This window comes from Gorilla gorilla, chromosome 5, assembly GCF_029281585.2.
Source record: "Gorilla gorilla gorilla isolate KB3781 chromosome 5, NHGRI_mGorGor1-v2.1_pri, whole genome shotgun sequence".
Lineage (NCBI taxonomy): Eukaryota > Metazoa > Chordata > Mammalia > Primates > Hominidae > Gorilla > Gorilla gorilla.
Window position 1 is genome coordinate 152,258,551 of NC_073229.2, and position 14,222 is coordinate 152,272,772.

The window sequence follows — 14,222 nt, forward strand, 5'->3', positions numbered from 1 at the left end:
TATTTCTGTTACTATTGAAACTGAGGCAGAAAAATTGAGCTCCCCTTATAATTTAAACCAGGAGCCTCACTTTGTTCATTCTCTACTTTATACTACAGTGTTACCAACTGAATATTTGTGCCCCCTCCCCCAAAATTCATGTTAAAACCCTAATTCTCAAAGTGATAGTATTTGGAGAAGGGGCCTTTGGAAAATAATTAGGTTTAGAAGAGGGGCCCTCACCAAGAACCAAATCCGAGAGCACCTGGATCTTGGACTTCCCAGTCTCCAGAACTGTAAGAAATATTTCTTGTTTAAGCCACCTAGTATTTTGTAATAGCAGCCTGAGCAGACTAAGACACATAAATACAAAAAGACTTCTGAGAACTGGCTTCCAAGCATACTTTCTAAAACATTCTTTGTGCAATGAGTAACATTAGATGGAAAGCTAGTTGGAGATAACCTGGTCACCACACTCTATAACCCTCCCACTCTACCACCACTCATACCAGGAGAAATGTCTTCATGATATAACATTCACCCCAGTTTCTAGATATTTTTTAACCCCAAATATGTTTAACTCCAAAAGCTGATACAATAGCCATTACATTTTCACATATTATACTTACTTAAACGCCCATTATCCTATTTGAAAACACACTGGAATATGTGGTTTCAAATAGGATAATGGACGTTTAAGTGTTTATGAAATGAATACATTGCTTTTGCCTTTTCTGTTGATATTTTTGCTTAGGACATATCCAAGATACTCTTTTTCTTTCTCCATGAAAGTACATTTTTCACCTGAAAAATCCTGAGCATTATTTGAAGAGTAAGAATTTTCTCATTTATCCTTCTTCCTGTGACATTGTATCCATTAATTCATTTTCATTCAACAATTATATATTTAGCAGGTATCATGCAGGCTCTGAGGATAGAGAGGTTAAAAAAAAAAACACCTGGCTTTCACGGACCTTATATTCACTTTTATTTACTGAAATTTCTAGTGTTCTACCATCTTTAGAACGCTTTCTGCCCCTCTCAAGTTTGATACAGTTTAAAACAACAACAAAACTAAAATATATACTTTCTTTTAAACTCTGTTTACTTAGGAACCTGTGACTGTCCATGGTAAGCATTTAAAGTGACTGGGACAGCTACCCAGAAGTAGATCTTCAGAGTCTTTTAAAGTCATCTCTCATACTCCGTTTTGCTTTTACACCCAAACGAAACTGAAATTGTACTCCTTTTCTATAACATCACCCAGAAATACCCGTTTCAGTTTAAAATCTTGATATACACCTGTCTGCTGTACTGCTGTCTTTCTGTTCTGGACCTCCTCAGCATGCTACCTTTTCAAGATACTGAAAATATGAAAAGTATCTTTCCTTGTACCAGTATCCCTCAAAATCCTCTAGTGGCATTTTACTCTCCTTAGTTGGGCTCTGTCTTTAGTCAGTGTCTTTCTGGATGCATCACTTTGTGCATCTATTTCTACCTTTTTTCATGCCCATTGAAGAGGCGTTTTTATAACTCACACAGAAATCAATTGTAATCATGGTGAGTCTTTAAGAAGTATTTACATTTAGTGAAAAACAGCTATAAAAATAACAAAAAGTCACAATAGTCCATGTTTAAAAGAAACTATCTTTCCTTCATTGTTCAATCTGAAAGGCTGTTCTCTAACCACATTTCCAATTTTTAAATCTGTTTCTGTCCTTGTTATTTTCTTATTTATCAATACAAATTAATTAAAAGATGAAATAAGAAATGAGAAATCGCATTAGAAGTGAGTTGACTAATTACATGAAATGGGATTGTGCTTCTTCATTCTTCTGGTTGTCTAATTACCTAATGGAACTAAACTCTAGCTAGATCTAAATATTAGGTGAGCTCAGTACTTCCGTAATTAAAACTATTCCAAAGTCATCATAATATTTTTAATCACTCTACCCATAGTTAATATATTCCCCATTCCTTTTAATAAACTTCAAAAATATTTATGTAATTAGGTTAAATCAATATATTGGTATCATTAATCTTCATTCAATACACAAAATGTGACTTCCTTATTTTTTAAAAAATTAAAATGACATATTTTACTACATTATATGGATGTTTCTCAACTTATGATGGGGTTATGTCCCAGTAAACCCATTACAAGTTGAAAATATTGTAAATTGAAATGAATATAATACATCTAACCCACTGAACAGCATAGCTTAGCCTAGCCTAACTTAAATGTGCTCAGAACATTTACATTAGCTTATAGTTGGCAAAATCAGCTAATAAAAAACCTGTTTTATAATAAAGTGTTTAACATCTCATGTATTACATATCACTAGCCCAGGATAATAGCAACATTAAAATTTAAAGTACATTCAAATTCAAAGTCAAACTCTGTACTTTTTATGCTGGGGTTGATAAATTACCACATTCCTTACCTTATATCTCCATTCTTGTTTTATCTCCTGATATTTATTTTCCATTTGAAGCTGGTATGTCCATTGTTACCCAAATATACTAAACATACAGTCAAGAATTTCTGCCTTTCTTGTCTAGTTTTTCTACTTCTGCCATGAAGGCTTCTTGCACTATCTTCATTCCTCAGTACTCTGTCTTCTAAAGGCAATGGAGTAATTTTTAAGATGAGGATGACTGAAGGATGACATGGGGGTAGAAGTCATAATGACATGGATGCATGTTTAATCTAGTTCCTAACCCACTGACAATTATAATGCCAAAGATCCATTTATCAGAACCATAAATGGTATTCTCAAAAACTCTAGGGTGGAAAAAACAAAAGACCTAGCATTGCTGTCTAATATTTATTGCTTATATGATACATCAGTATGTGGCCATGGCACATTACATGCACCAACATGGTACATTACAAATATGATTTGATATTATACTGTTAAAAATAGTTTTAGGTATATGTCTTTTCTTTAGCAGATGATAAGCTTACTACAGAATGTGGCTGTTATATTTTTAGCTCCAGTTCATTTGTTCATCAAATATTTATTGAGTATCTGTTACATATCATGAATTATTTTAAGTACTGAGGTTAAAATAATGAAGATAGTAGCAAAAGTCTCTGTTCTCATGAAGTTTACATTCTAGGGGGGAGATACAAATAAAAAATAAATTCAGAAAACCAACACATATTAAGAAGGGATAAGTGCTCTAGAGAAAGATAAAGCAGGCTAAGGGAAAGAGGGAATGATGGGAATACAGAGAGGTATTTTATATGGGTTGGTCAAGAAATCCTTATGTGATAAAAGTATCCATTGGGCAGAAATCTGAAGAAAGAGAAGATTTATACTACTTGGGTACATGTATAATCTCTTCCTGCATAACATATTACCCTGAAATTCTGTAGCTCAAAGCAACAAACATTATCTCACAGCTTCAGTGGGTCAGGAATTCCAGAGTTGCTAAGCTAAGACAGGTCTGGCTCAGGGCTTCTCACAAGGTCATAAGCAAGCTGTGGACTGGGACTATGGTATTCTAGAGGCCAGAAAGAAGATTTAACAAGAAGGGCATACTTCCTCCTATTTTTGGTTAGAAAAATTATAACGATTCTACCTACTATGATTCTAGAGAATAAACATAAAATTAAAGTAACACCTATTTGATCTAATTGGACCATATGACCTTTATGCCCATAAAAGAGGGCAAAAAGATTATTTCCATCTCTAGTTAAATTTCAAGATGGTTTTATTTGGAATTCAAGTAAGCTCTAGGTCAGGATAGTGGTTAGGAAAATTAGAACTATTTGATATCTTTAAATTTATGTAATGAAACAGACTATTCTGCAGGTGGATGAGGATAGCCCCAAATTTTAAAGCTATGTGACCCAAGGAAGACATGCAACCCTAACATACATTTGTCTGTTAAGCTATCAGTGAACTTAGAACATCAGACAATTTCTTTTCCTAATTTAACTGTGGAAGAAATGGTGGTTTTGACTTTATTTCATGACTGTATTTTAATTATCAAACTAAATAGGTGGTGCTTAATGTTATGAAATGCAAATTAGATGTTCTCCACAAAACAAAGTAACCTTAGAATGGGTAGCTTCCTGCAGTGCAAAATGGGTAGAGTTTCTATTTGGAAAATGCTGAAATAAAATATATATTCATTTATTAACCTTACAATAAACAGTCTCACCACAGAGAAACTATTTTGTGTTTTTACAACATGCTGCTGTTATTTTCATTCTTTGAAAACACAGCTATATTGGGTCAATCTTTTAATAAATGGGACGTTCTATGCATTAGAATTTGTAATTATATTTTCCCAGGTTAGAGTTTTAATTCATTTATGAAGAAACCTTTTAGAAAGAAAAGAAAAGGAATTATGTATTCTAGGGAATTGATTCTACATGTAGACAGTATTCAATTTGAATACAGTAATGATTGTCAAGTGATGACAGTTGTAAGGATAGATCTCAAAAAGTTGGTAAGGAGATTCAAAGTTCTACTTAAGCCAGGCAACAATGTTCAGTTTTTAGAATGATTATAAACTCAAAAATTAATTTCGTCAAAGAACCACACTTGCCAGCACTGCATCGCACATGTTCTACATTAGCATAGGGAAGCAGTAATGGGTAACAGAAGGACAATGTGGTTGGTGAAACTTAGTGCTGCATTATGCAGAATGGGATTTTTCACTGTGGTCATTACCTCTTATGTAAGCACAACACCATGATCTCTTAGAGATTAAAACTTGGTGAAATTACTGGTAAGGTAGGCAAAATATACAAAATAACTTCTCTTTTCATAGAGAGAGGATTACTTTTTTGATTTGGGGTAGCAATACTAAAAATATTTATCACTTAATAACCTCAAAAAACAAAACCTTGAATTCTGAGATGTCTTTTTGCTCTGCTACCACTTCAAATATAAAAGCTACCATCTTCTCTCACCTAAAGTCTCCACTCAAACTCCCTTCCCATGAAGCTTTACACATCCTACTGATCTAAAACCTTATGTAGGAGCCACAGCCTTGCCTGCATTTCCATTGCTACTTTCTTAATATGGCCCATTAGCACTTCTCACAGGGACTACTCCAGCCTTCTGGATTATCCCCAGTCCATTCTCTATGTTTCTATCAGAGTGATCTTTCTAAAAACGTAAAACTGCCCATGGTAACTTCTGCTTACAGTCCTTCTTGTGCCCACCTTCAGTTTTGGGGCTGGCACTAAACAACCTCTCCCTTTGCTCCCTGTTTTGTCTCTCCAGCTTCAGCTGCTGTCAGTTCTCCCACAGACCCTTCACTCTCAATGACCTAGGCTATTTGCAATTCGTAAATGCATCATTGTGACCTTTGGCCATGCTCATTTCTACCTCTCCTCACAAATTCAGCTCTAGTACCACATTTTCTAGCTGTTATTATTGCACTTATCACACAGCATTGTTACCAGTCATTAATTTAGGAGTCTACCACTCACATGGGTGCACATACTAATTGCCTTAAGTAGATTTCTATTTCAAGTATGCAGCTCAGCTCTTGGCACATATAGAATGTTATTGAGTCAACAAATTTATAGAATCCATTGGCGATTTTAGCTTTCCTAATAAAGCTAAACACGAAAACTCTATATAACAAGATTTTCTAGTTGGTATGACAGAGGATTGTAGAACTGGAGTTTGTTTGATATTAGGAAGACCAGGCAGAAAGAATACATATTTCCACTGGAGGTGGGATGAATAGATGGCGAAATGCAAAATGGCAGAGGCTAGTAATGCTATAATTAGGGAAGGACAGAACCCAGTATTTAGGGTCTATGACAGCCAGCAAGCTAACTCCTGGATGCTCTCAGATTTAGTTGGATAATATGTAGTTCTGGTTTATTTGGGAAGGTGACAGGGGTGGCAGGGGGAAGGGTCACAGAGTAGAATAGCATCAAGCATTAGCAGAGAAGAGATTTTGACAGACTGACATAAACAAAGAAAAAATTGAGTGGAAAGTAAAATTGCTTCAAGTACATTTGAAGTGAGTGATGGGAATCCAATCAAAGATTTGAGATACCAGACCATAAATTCAATGGTAAGGAAAAATGATTACATTAAATTGAATCTTCATTTTCAAAAAATTAAGGCACTGGATCAGATAAGCCTCACGATAAGGCTACAGTTGCTGGTAGGGAGACTGAAAGTAGGAATGTGGTCAGAGGAAAGAAAGACAGCACAAAGGATTCAGAGGGTAAAGGAGGCAGGGCTCATCTGAAGCCAGATTACTTGACTAGACCAGTCTGGTCCCACCACCTGGCACCCACCTGTAGGTGAACTGGGTAAGTCATTACAAAAACTAAAGATGGACTTGGTGGGATTAGCATATCAGTTATAAAGCAGATTTTATTTTCCTGGTAGTAACATTCACTTAAAAAAATCTGTTGTTTATATTATTATTAAATTACTTCTTCTTGTAATATTCCAGGATTTAAATTTATTTTTCTGAGCACTAATCTCCAACAATGTATAATTTGAAGTTCTCAGCCTCTGGCTCAATTCTAGGAAAGGTAAAAAATCTTGCCAACAAATACAAAGATGAGTGTTTCTAATTGGTCTTTAGAAATTATATAAACATAATAAAGTAAAAGACTTTAAATTTAAAAACGTGTATCAGTAACATACTGAGTTAACAAAATTCCTGAACACCAGCTATGAGCAAAGGATTTACAAGGCTGCAGGCATCTCTGATGGTCTATGACAAACCTGGGCAAAGATTCTGTGTTTTGTTGTGGTCATTTTATCTTTGATTTACAATACCTTGCACAGTGACTGGCATAATAAATGATCAATCAATGTTTGTGGAAAAAATTGATTAAGTGAATAAAGAATTAATGTAAGTTACATTATATAGTACAGTTATGCAAAAATAATAAAAATATGCTGTGTTTGCAACTTACGTAAAATAAAGTTGAATTCACCCAAATATCTAACTCTTAAAAGATAAATGCAAGTAGCTGGTAGCTGATTTAAGCACCAGTAACAGAAGTGAACACCTAAAAAGTAAATTTTATCACAGGTAGGAACATGTGAATGACCCTGATTACTTGTCAATAGGAAAAGATGTTGAGTGCAGGCATTTTCTCTTTCTACTTTGGATCAGCAATCAGATTCACTCACAGATCATTGATTCATGAACAGCACTATATACGTACTTTGAATTTTCAAGTAGCCAGTGTTTCATAAGTGTTTATATTACAAGTACACCCTCAGCCAACTCTTTTTCTCTGGTATAGTGTTCTCATGATTTTTAGCCAGACAAGACTCAAGAGTTTCCTTTATGATTTGTATTCTTTTGTCAATATATTTTTTAAATTAAGAAAATATTTCTTCATTTCCAGTGATATAGGATTATTTTTGGTTATTTGAATGGCTAATACGTGCTCATGAAGTCAAATGTATTCCTTTTACACAAAGAACAAACATTAGTTTTATTTTTAACTGAATATGTAAACGACTTGATATAAACCAATTATGAAGTGCCTACATGGATTTCTGTGCCTTCATTTATTTCTCATTAGAAGTTTGATAACAAAATGTCCACAAAATCATGTTTCCAATGGAAACTTGTTTAAGTTTTGGATATTCATCTGATTACAAATGTGCAGAAATTAAAATGGTTGTAACAATTTGACTTAGTTCCTAAAAATCACATGGCTCACAATTTTCTGAAAGATGGGGATGTTAGATAATATGAGACTTTACTGTTGAAAAGATAAAGAAAATGGCAAACTGAACATTCAATTTACTCTGGAATACTTGATAAGGAACAATTCGGGAATTAAAAGGTCAAATAGGCTTCATGTGTTCTAACTATTCTGCTTTTATTTCATCAAAGCTTCTTATTTTTTAATCATTCATATGAAATTATTCATAACTGATTTACTGCATTGGACAGGAGTTATTTTCTCATCCTATTTCTGACAAATATCTTCAAAGCTCTTATAACATAGATACCAAGAGAGGAAGTGAAATGAAATGGGACTAGAGGGGGGAAAAAGGCCGATGCTCTTAAGTCAAACTGCACAGAGAGGTGAATGGTTCAGTGCATGAATATCTCAAAAATGCCCTTAGAATTTTGCTCTTAACTACAAGTCTATCTGCAGGCTTTGTCCAAATGAAAAACTAACAAACCAAAGGAAACCAAACTAAAATAAACAAAAATAAAACTTTCCTGACAGAAATTCTCCAATGAATGTCTCTTCGAAATGAACCACTTTATTAGCTGCTAAGCAACCTTCTGGCTCCTTTTTCTTTAACTCTTACAGTAAAAGAAAAAGTACCCCCCAACCCTGCCTACCTAGTTTCTTATATCTCAGTTTCAGTTACCCGTGTTTCAATTACCTACCATCAAACTCGTCCAAAAATAGGTAAGTACAGTATAATAAGGTATTTTGAGAGAGAACAAATCACCTTTTATTAAAATATATAGTTGTTCTATTTTATTATTAGTTATTGATTGTTGTGAATCTCTTACTGTGCCTAATTTATAAATTAAACTTTATCATAGGTTTGCATATATAGAAAAAAACATAGTACAGTCTGTATAGGGTTTGTTATTGTCTCTGGTTTTAGGCATACTTGGGCATCTTGGGATGTACATACCTGTGGATAAGGCAGAACTACTGTAGTTTTCTCCTCTTACCTGATAGGAGCACCTTTGGCTTGTGCTGGTCTCAACAATACAGTTATTGTGGTGGCAGTTTCATTGAGAGAGGCATCAACTCCTTCATAGTCAGGTAAAGTTGGAGCTGATGAGTGATTAATGAGATAAAAAAGGTTCAATTAATTTACAGTAATATATCACAGGTCAGAATGAACAGATGATCTTAAGTTAGGAAAAAAAATTCACCTAATTATCTACAACGTATTTTGTTTCATAGCATAACATCTCCAAATGAATTTCAACTCTGGGAACTTAAAATATCAAAAGCTAGAAAACCAAGATTTGCTGTGGAAATTTAAATAATCGTCTGGCAATTTATGACACACATTCCAAATATTTTGTGAAGATGCTTTCCTTTTAGTTTCCTGAGACCTTCAAGTGAGTAATGATGGCAGGGAGGGAAGGTAGTAACTGAGAAGACTGGGCAGTAGCGCTTATGGAGTCACATATGAAGATCAGGGGCTATGAACAGCAAGAGATGAGGTCAAGGGCTGCCTGGTGAAACAGTGTCATTTATGATCTTATAGTGTAGAAAGACACAGTACTCTTATGCTAATGTTTTTCACAACTCTGGTCACAAGAGAAACATACCAAGAAGTGTGGTGAATGATAATGGAAATCTTAGCTTTTGTTCATCAGGGACATTAGTTGCCAGATTCTTAAAAAGAATAAATTTATAATTTTTTTAAATATTTGATAATCCTTAATTGGGGACTAGGATCTTGAGGGGGAAAAAGAGTTACCTCAAATAGCTTTGGATGACTTTCATGTAGAAAGCTGTTTAAGGAGTATATACTCAATGAAATGTGTGCACTATCTCTATCCATTTGTTGAACATTTACTGAATATACACTATGTGCCAAGTTTTATGAGAAATGCTATGAATATAAAGACAAAGCATGGTCTCTGATATTTATAGAATTAAAAGTAGGAATTCACATTTTATGAAAAGTAAGAGTCTTATAAACAAAAAATTATAGCAAAATGTTAGTGGCCAAATGTGGAAGACCATCTGCCAAAACAGTGGTTCTCAAACTTGTAAGATCAGAATCACCTGGAGGGCTTTCTAACACACAGATTATAGCCCCTCTCCCCTAGAGTTTCTGATTCAGTATTTCTGGGGAGGGACCTGACAATGTTTATTTCTAGACAGTTCTCAGGTGATGTTAGTGATGATGGTCTGGGGGTGGGGGGTCACACTTTTTTCATTAGTATTGGCAGTGGGGGGATGAAACTAGAAGGCTCAGGGTGTCTAACGATGTTTAAGCCAAATATTAAAAAAAGGGTAAAAACTCATCAGGAAGAGAAAGGATGAACTAAAATTCTGAGAAAGGAAACAGAATATCTGAAGATAACAAAATATGAAAGGGCATGGTACGTTTTAACAGCTATAAGCTGTTGGCTGTGCTGGGAACTTTGGGTTCTTGGGGAGAAGTGGAGGATGGGAGGAGTCATGCAAAGAAGGACCCTGAATGCCAACACCAAGTGGATCTTTAGACTTCATCCCACTGATTATAAGATACAAGATTGTGAAAATATTTAAGAAGGAAATATCTGTGGATTAAAGATAGATATAGAAATACAGTGAAGATGGGTAAGTCTGAAGGTAGGGATACCACTTAGAAAGATATTTCAATAATCTGTTTAAAATACTGTCTAGATGGAAGAAAAGGAGCAGTGACATTAGAAGACTAATTATTATCTAAGAGTTTTTTAGGAAGCAGAAACAACAAATATTAATTTAATACATGCACAATATGTAGTATGTATGTGTGTATATATGTGTATGTGAATGTATGTGTGTGTATAAATAATTCCCCCAACAGTTATGCCTCCAATAACTTGATTTCACTGTTATTTAAATTTTTTTTTAAATGCTGAGAAATGTAATTACTGGACTCAGGGAATAAATTTGACAATAAATTATCTGAAAAGTTCAAGTAATGCTGAGAACCACACTAACCATAAATTTATTAATCTTAGATGTGATTAATAATTGTTCTTAACATAAAGTGATTGCAACCAAGTTTTTAAAGTACAATCAAGTACTCATTGCACTTAGATTAATACAAGTAAAAGTGAAGTTGAATAATTAAAAGAAAAAACCGGATGGATGTTCTGGTCTTTTTTATAAACTTTATGTTCAACACAAACACAGTATCTGAGCCTTGAGAGACATACACACACACACACACAAAACATTTATGGCTCTCAAAAATTTACATTTGTTCAATGTTCTCAGTTTTGTTAGTTTATATAAATTTTGTAGCTGTCTCTATTGAAAGATCTTACTCAATTATAGCACTGCTGCTAATTCCAGAGGGTAGAAAACCTATCTCAGTGCATCGTAACATCACCAAGTCTTATTTTCTGGTAAAGTGATTCAATACATATTTTAAATTCATGATTTGTAATTGTTCTCAGGAAAGAAAACTGCAATTTTAAAACATTATTATTTTATAATATAATGGATGATGCTTTAATTTTTTTATTGGAATATTAAGATAAATCAAATGCTCTTCCAAGGAATTATAGCTCATAATGGAATAGCTAATTTTATCCATGATACAAATTTTTAAAGTTTGTATTATACTCAACACGTTTGCAAGTAACATTTTAGACTCAAAATAATTTGGAAAGTACATGTCTTCCTTTTAATGCAAATGGTATAGATTAAAAAAATGAAAAACATACTTTATGGGTATTAATGATGTATCATTAATATTTGCCATGTGGAACTATAATAAAAATGAACACAAATGAACAAAAAGAATTTACAAAGTCAAAATTTGTGCTTTACTACATTGTGTGGTTGACCTTTAAATAATTTATTTTTCAAATTTAACTCTTCATTTACATATACAATATGTATTTATTTTAGTAATCTTAAATAAGAAAAAACATTATATAAACTTTAGTAGATTTAGGGCATACTACAAAGCTAACTCCTTGCAAGAATTTAATCAGGTTTAACTGATGATCTGACTGAAGGAGAAATAAGCTCTGTAAACAATCTAGTCAAATACAAACTGTGCAACTGTGACTACAATAGAATGTAAAGTTTAATTTCTTTATCAACCTAAAATTCTTCTGTACATTCCCATTCTAAAACTTACATGTATTTATGTAAGATTTTTAAGTGTGAAAGAAAAGCCCATCCTTGTTTAAAATTATCATAATGTCAGGGAAAATGAAACAGAAACAAGGTATGTAGTACTATAATACTAGAGAAAGGATCTTCTACCATTTTTCGGATAATATTCATTTAGAGTAAAGGTCTGACACCATAATAATTATCAACTCCTCAAAAGTATCATAAGATCTATTAGGATTTATAATGAATTTTGAAAGATTTTTAATAAAGATTTAGTATAATTTTTTTAAGACTACTGTCAATCAAATGTGACTATTTCAGATGTGTTTTGGTTTGGACATATAATTCATATTCAAATAATTATTTAAAGTGCTTTCATTTATGCATAACTATATTAAAGGCTCAACAAGCAAGATGAACTACACTTGGTTTATATGTGATTCTCCAGGATGTGCCATTACAAACCAATGGCATAATCAATCCTATTTGTAATTTATTCATTTGCATACCTGAGATATTGGTGGTGACATTGATGGCTGTGGCTGGACCAAAGCCTTTGACTGTGCTGGCTCTTATGAAAAACTGGTACGTGGTTCCAGGGTGGAGATGCATAAAGACATGGTGTGTACTGTTCCATAAATTTGATACAGTCTGGGGAGGTCCAGCCACTGGAACTGCAGGATCAAATGATCTTATACTGCTATAGCTGATCTGTTTTAAGAAATACATTTATTACATATCTAGTATCCATCATAAGAAACTGTAAATAAACTCTTTATATATGCAAGGGCATCCATGTGGAGTCAATGGTAATTTTTTTCTTCTTTTCTTTCTCATGTTGATATTGTTATTTCTGTCATTCTGAAGTTCTATCTATATGTCAATCAATCATCTATCTACAGATACACTGGAGTTATAGCTGGCCAAATCAATATACATCTATTTTCTTCCATCAAAAAAACCACAATAAATTATGTGTACATAAAAAATCTTATAGCCATATACTTTAATGCATATGAAACACAGAAAGTGTTTCAACAAATTTTTATTATTATTAACATATTCTGTACTTTGTTCAAGTTATATAACAAATTTCATGTAAATAGTATTCAAATATGCGAACACAGTTTCAAAATATAACATTGCACTAGTGATTCTCATTTCCATAATTCACTCTGTAGCCATTAGAAATTTAAGCACTTATGATCTAATCAACGCTATGTAGGAACAGAACTACACATTTGTGTAAATTTAAATGATTCTTTCATTTCTTCTTTTTTAGTTTCTCATATTTGAAAAGATAATGATTTATATTCAAAGTTGAAATGAAGCTCTGGAAAAGTCAGCTTTATAATCTATTTTGCTTTTTGGGTATTATTCCTTACTCTGAAACAACTGAAATTCAATGGCTTCTCCTAAATCACAGTATGATAGGAGTTTCTTAAATTTATAAAAAGGAAAATGAGGGTTTTTTAATATGTGATTATTACTATAACCATCGTAAATCTGATAATGACTATCCTGCTTCCCTAAATCAACAAAACAGCAACAAAAAACATGCATTTTTTAAGAATTTGAAAATTCTAGATGCCATACAAAATATTTATTTTGCTGCTTAATTTTGGAATCAAAGAATCTATAAATGAAAACAAAGGAGAATGATTTTAATCCCCTAATCCTCATTTACGTCTTTTCCATATTTCCCTCTAACTTTTCCTTTCTTCTCCCTTTTAGTCCTTCAATCCACATTTCAATTAACTTCCTTGTTCTCCCAATACCTCATATTGAGTGATGATTCCATTTGGATCCAAAGGTTCCTTCCAGTTCAAGAAGATCTTATTTTCAAAGGATGTTCCTTGAAGAGATTTTACTGGTACGGGACCAGGCACTACAAAACACATGAATTTTTTGTTATGAAAATGCTTACATTAGAAACAGAAAAAGTAAATCAGATAAGCTAGATAAACAGGATTAAAAATAAATATAAAGAAACATAAATAAAAATGTGTCCTTAAAAACGAAACAAACTATATGACTAGTTCTCTGATTTTACTTTGATATATGAGAATTTAAAGCAAGTCTATAAGGTTCTGATGCAGAAAATGTAGAAATGCAAAGTTATTTTTATTCAAAAGAATATTCTATCACCTTAGAGAGATGCATAAATTATGTAGTCTAGTTTCCTCTGTTGTATACCTCTAATAACGTGAGGATCTTATTTGTAATTTGTTTCAAGAACAGAGCTGTATTTCCCCGAAAGATTTTTTTGAAGATTATGCAAATCCGCCAAAGAGTCTCCATAAACAAAGTTGATAAAATAATAAATTACGATAATAATTAACACCCTTTGGTCTGGAAAGCCGAATCACCTAGCAAAATGAATTGAAATGTCCATTAATAGCCAACCTTACTTTTATAGCTATATTTATTAAATGTTCTGTAATTTTAAAAAGGCAGTGTTAATTAT

At 33.0% G+C, this 14,222-nt stretch overlaps 1 protein-coding gene across 5 annotated transcripts in view; it reads right to left on the reverse strand.

Annotated features, from left to right (window-relative positions):
- The window catches only part of PTPRK (protein tyrosine phosphatase receptor type K), a 560,471-nt gene that overhangs the window by 107,295 nt on the left and 438,954 nt on the right, over positions 1-14,222 (reverse strand). For all 5 annotated transcript variants that reach the window (XM_031012171.3, XM_031012169.3, XM_031012170.3 and 2 more), the window contains exons 9-11: positions 13,534-13,643; positions 12,265-12,466; positions 8,641-8,746 (exon numbers count right to left, since the gene is read on the reverse strand). In XM_031012171.3, the coding sequence (XP_030868031.1) occupies positions 8,641-8,746; positions 12,265-12,466; positions 13,534-13,643 (418 nt within the window). The remainder of the gene's footprint in view (positions 1-8,640; positions 8,747-12,264; positions 12,467-13,533; positions 13,644-14,222) is intronic.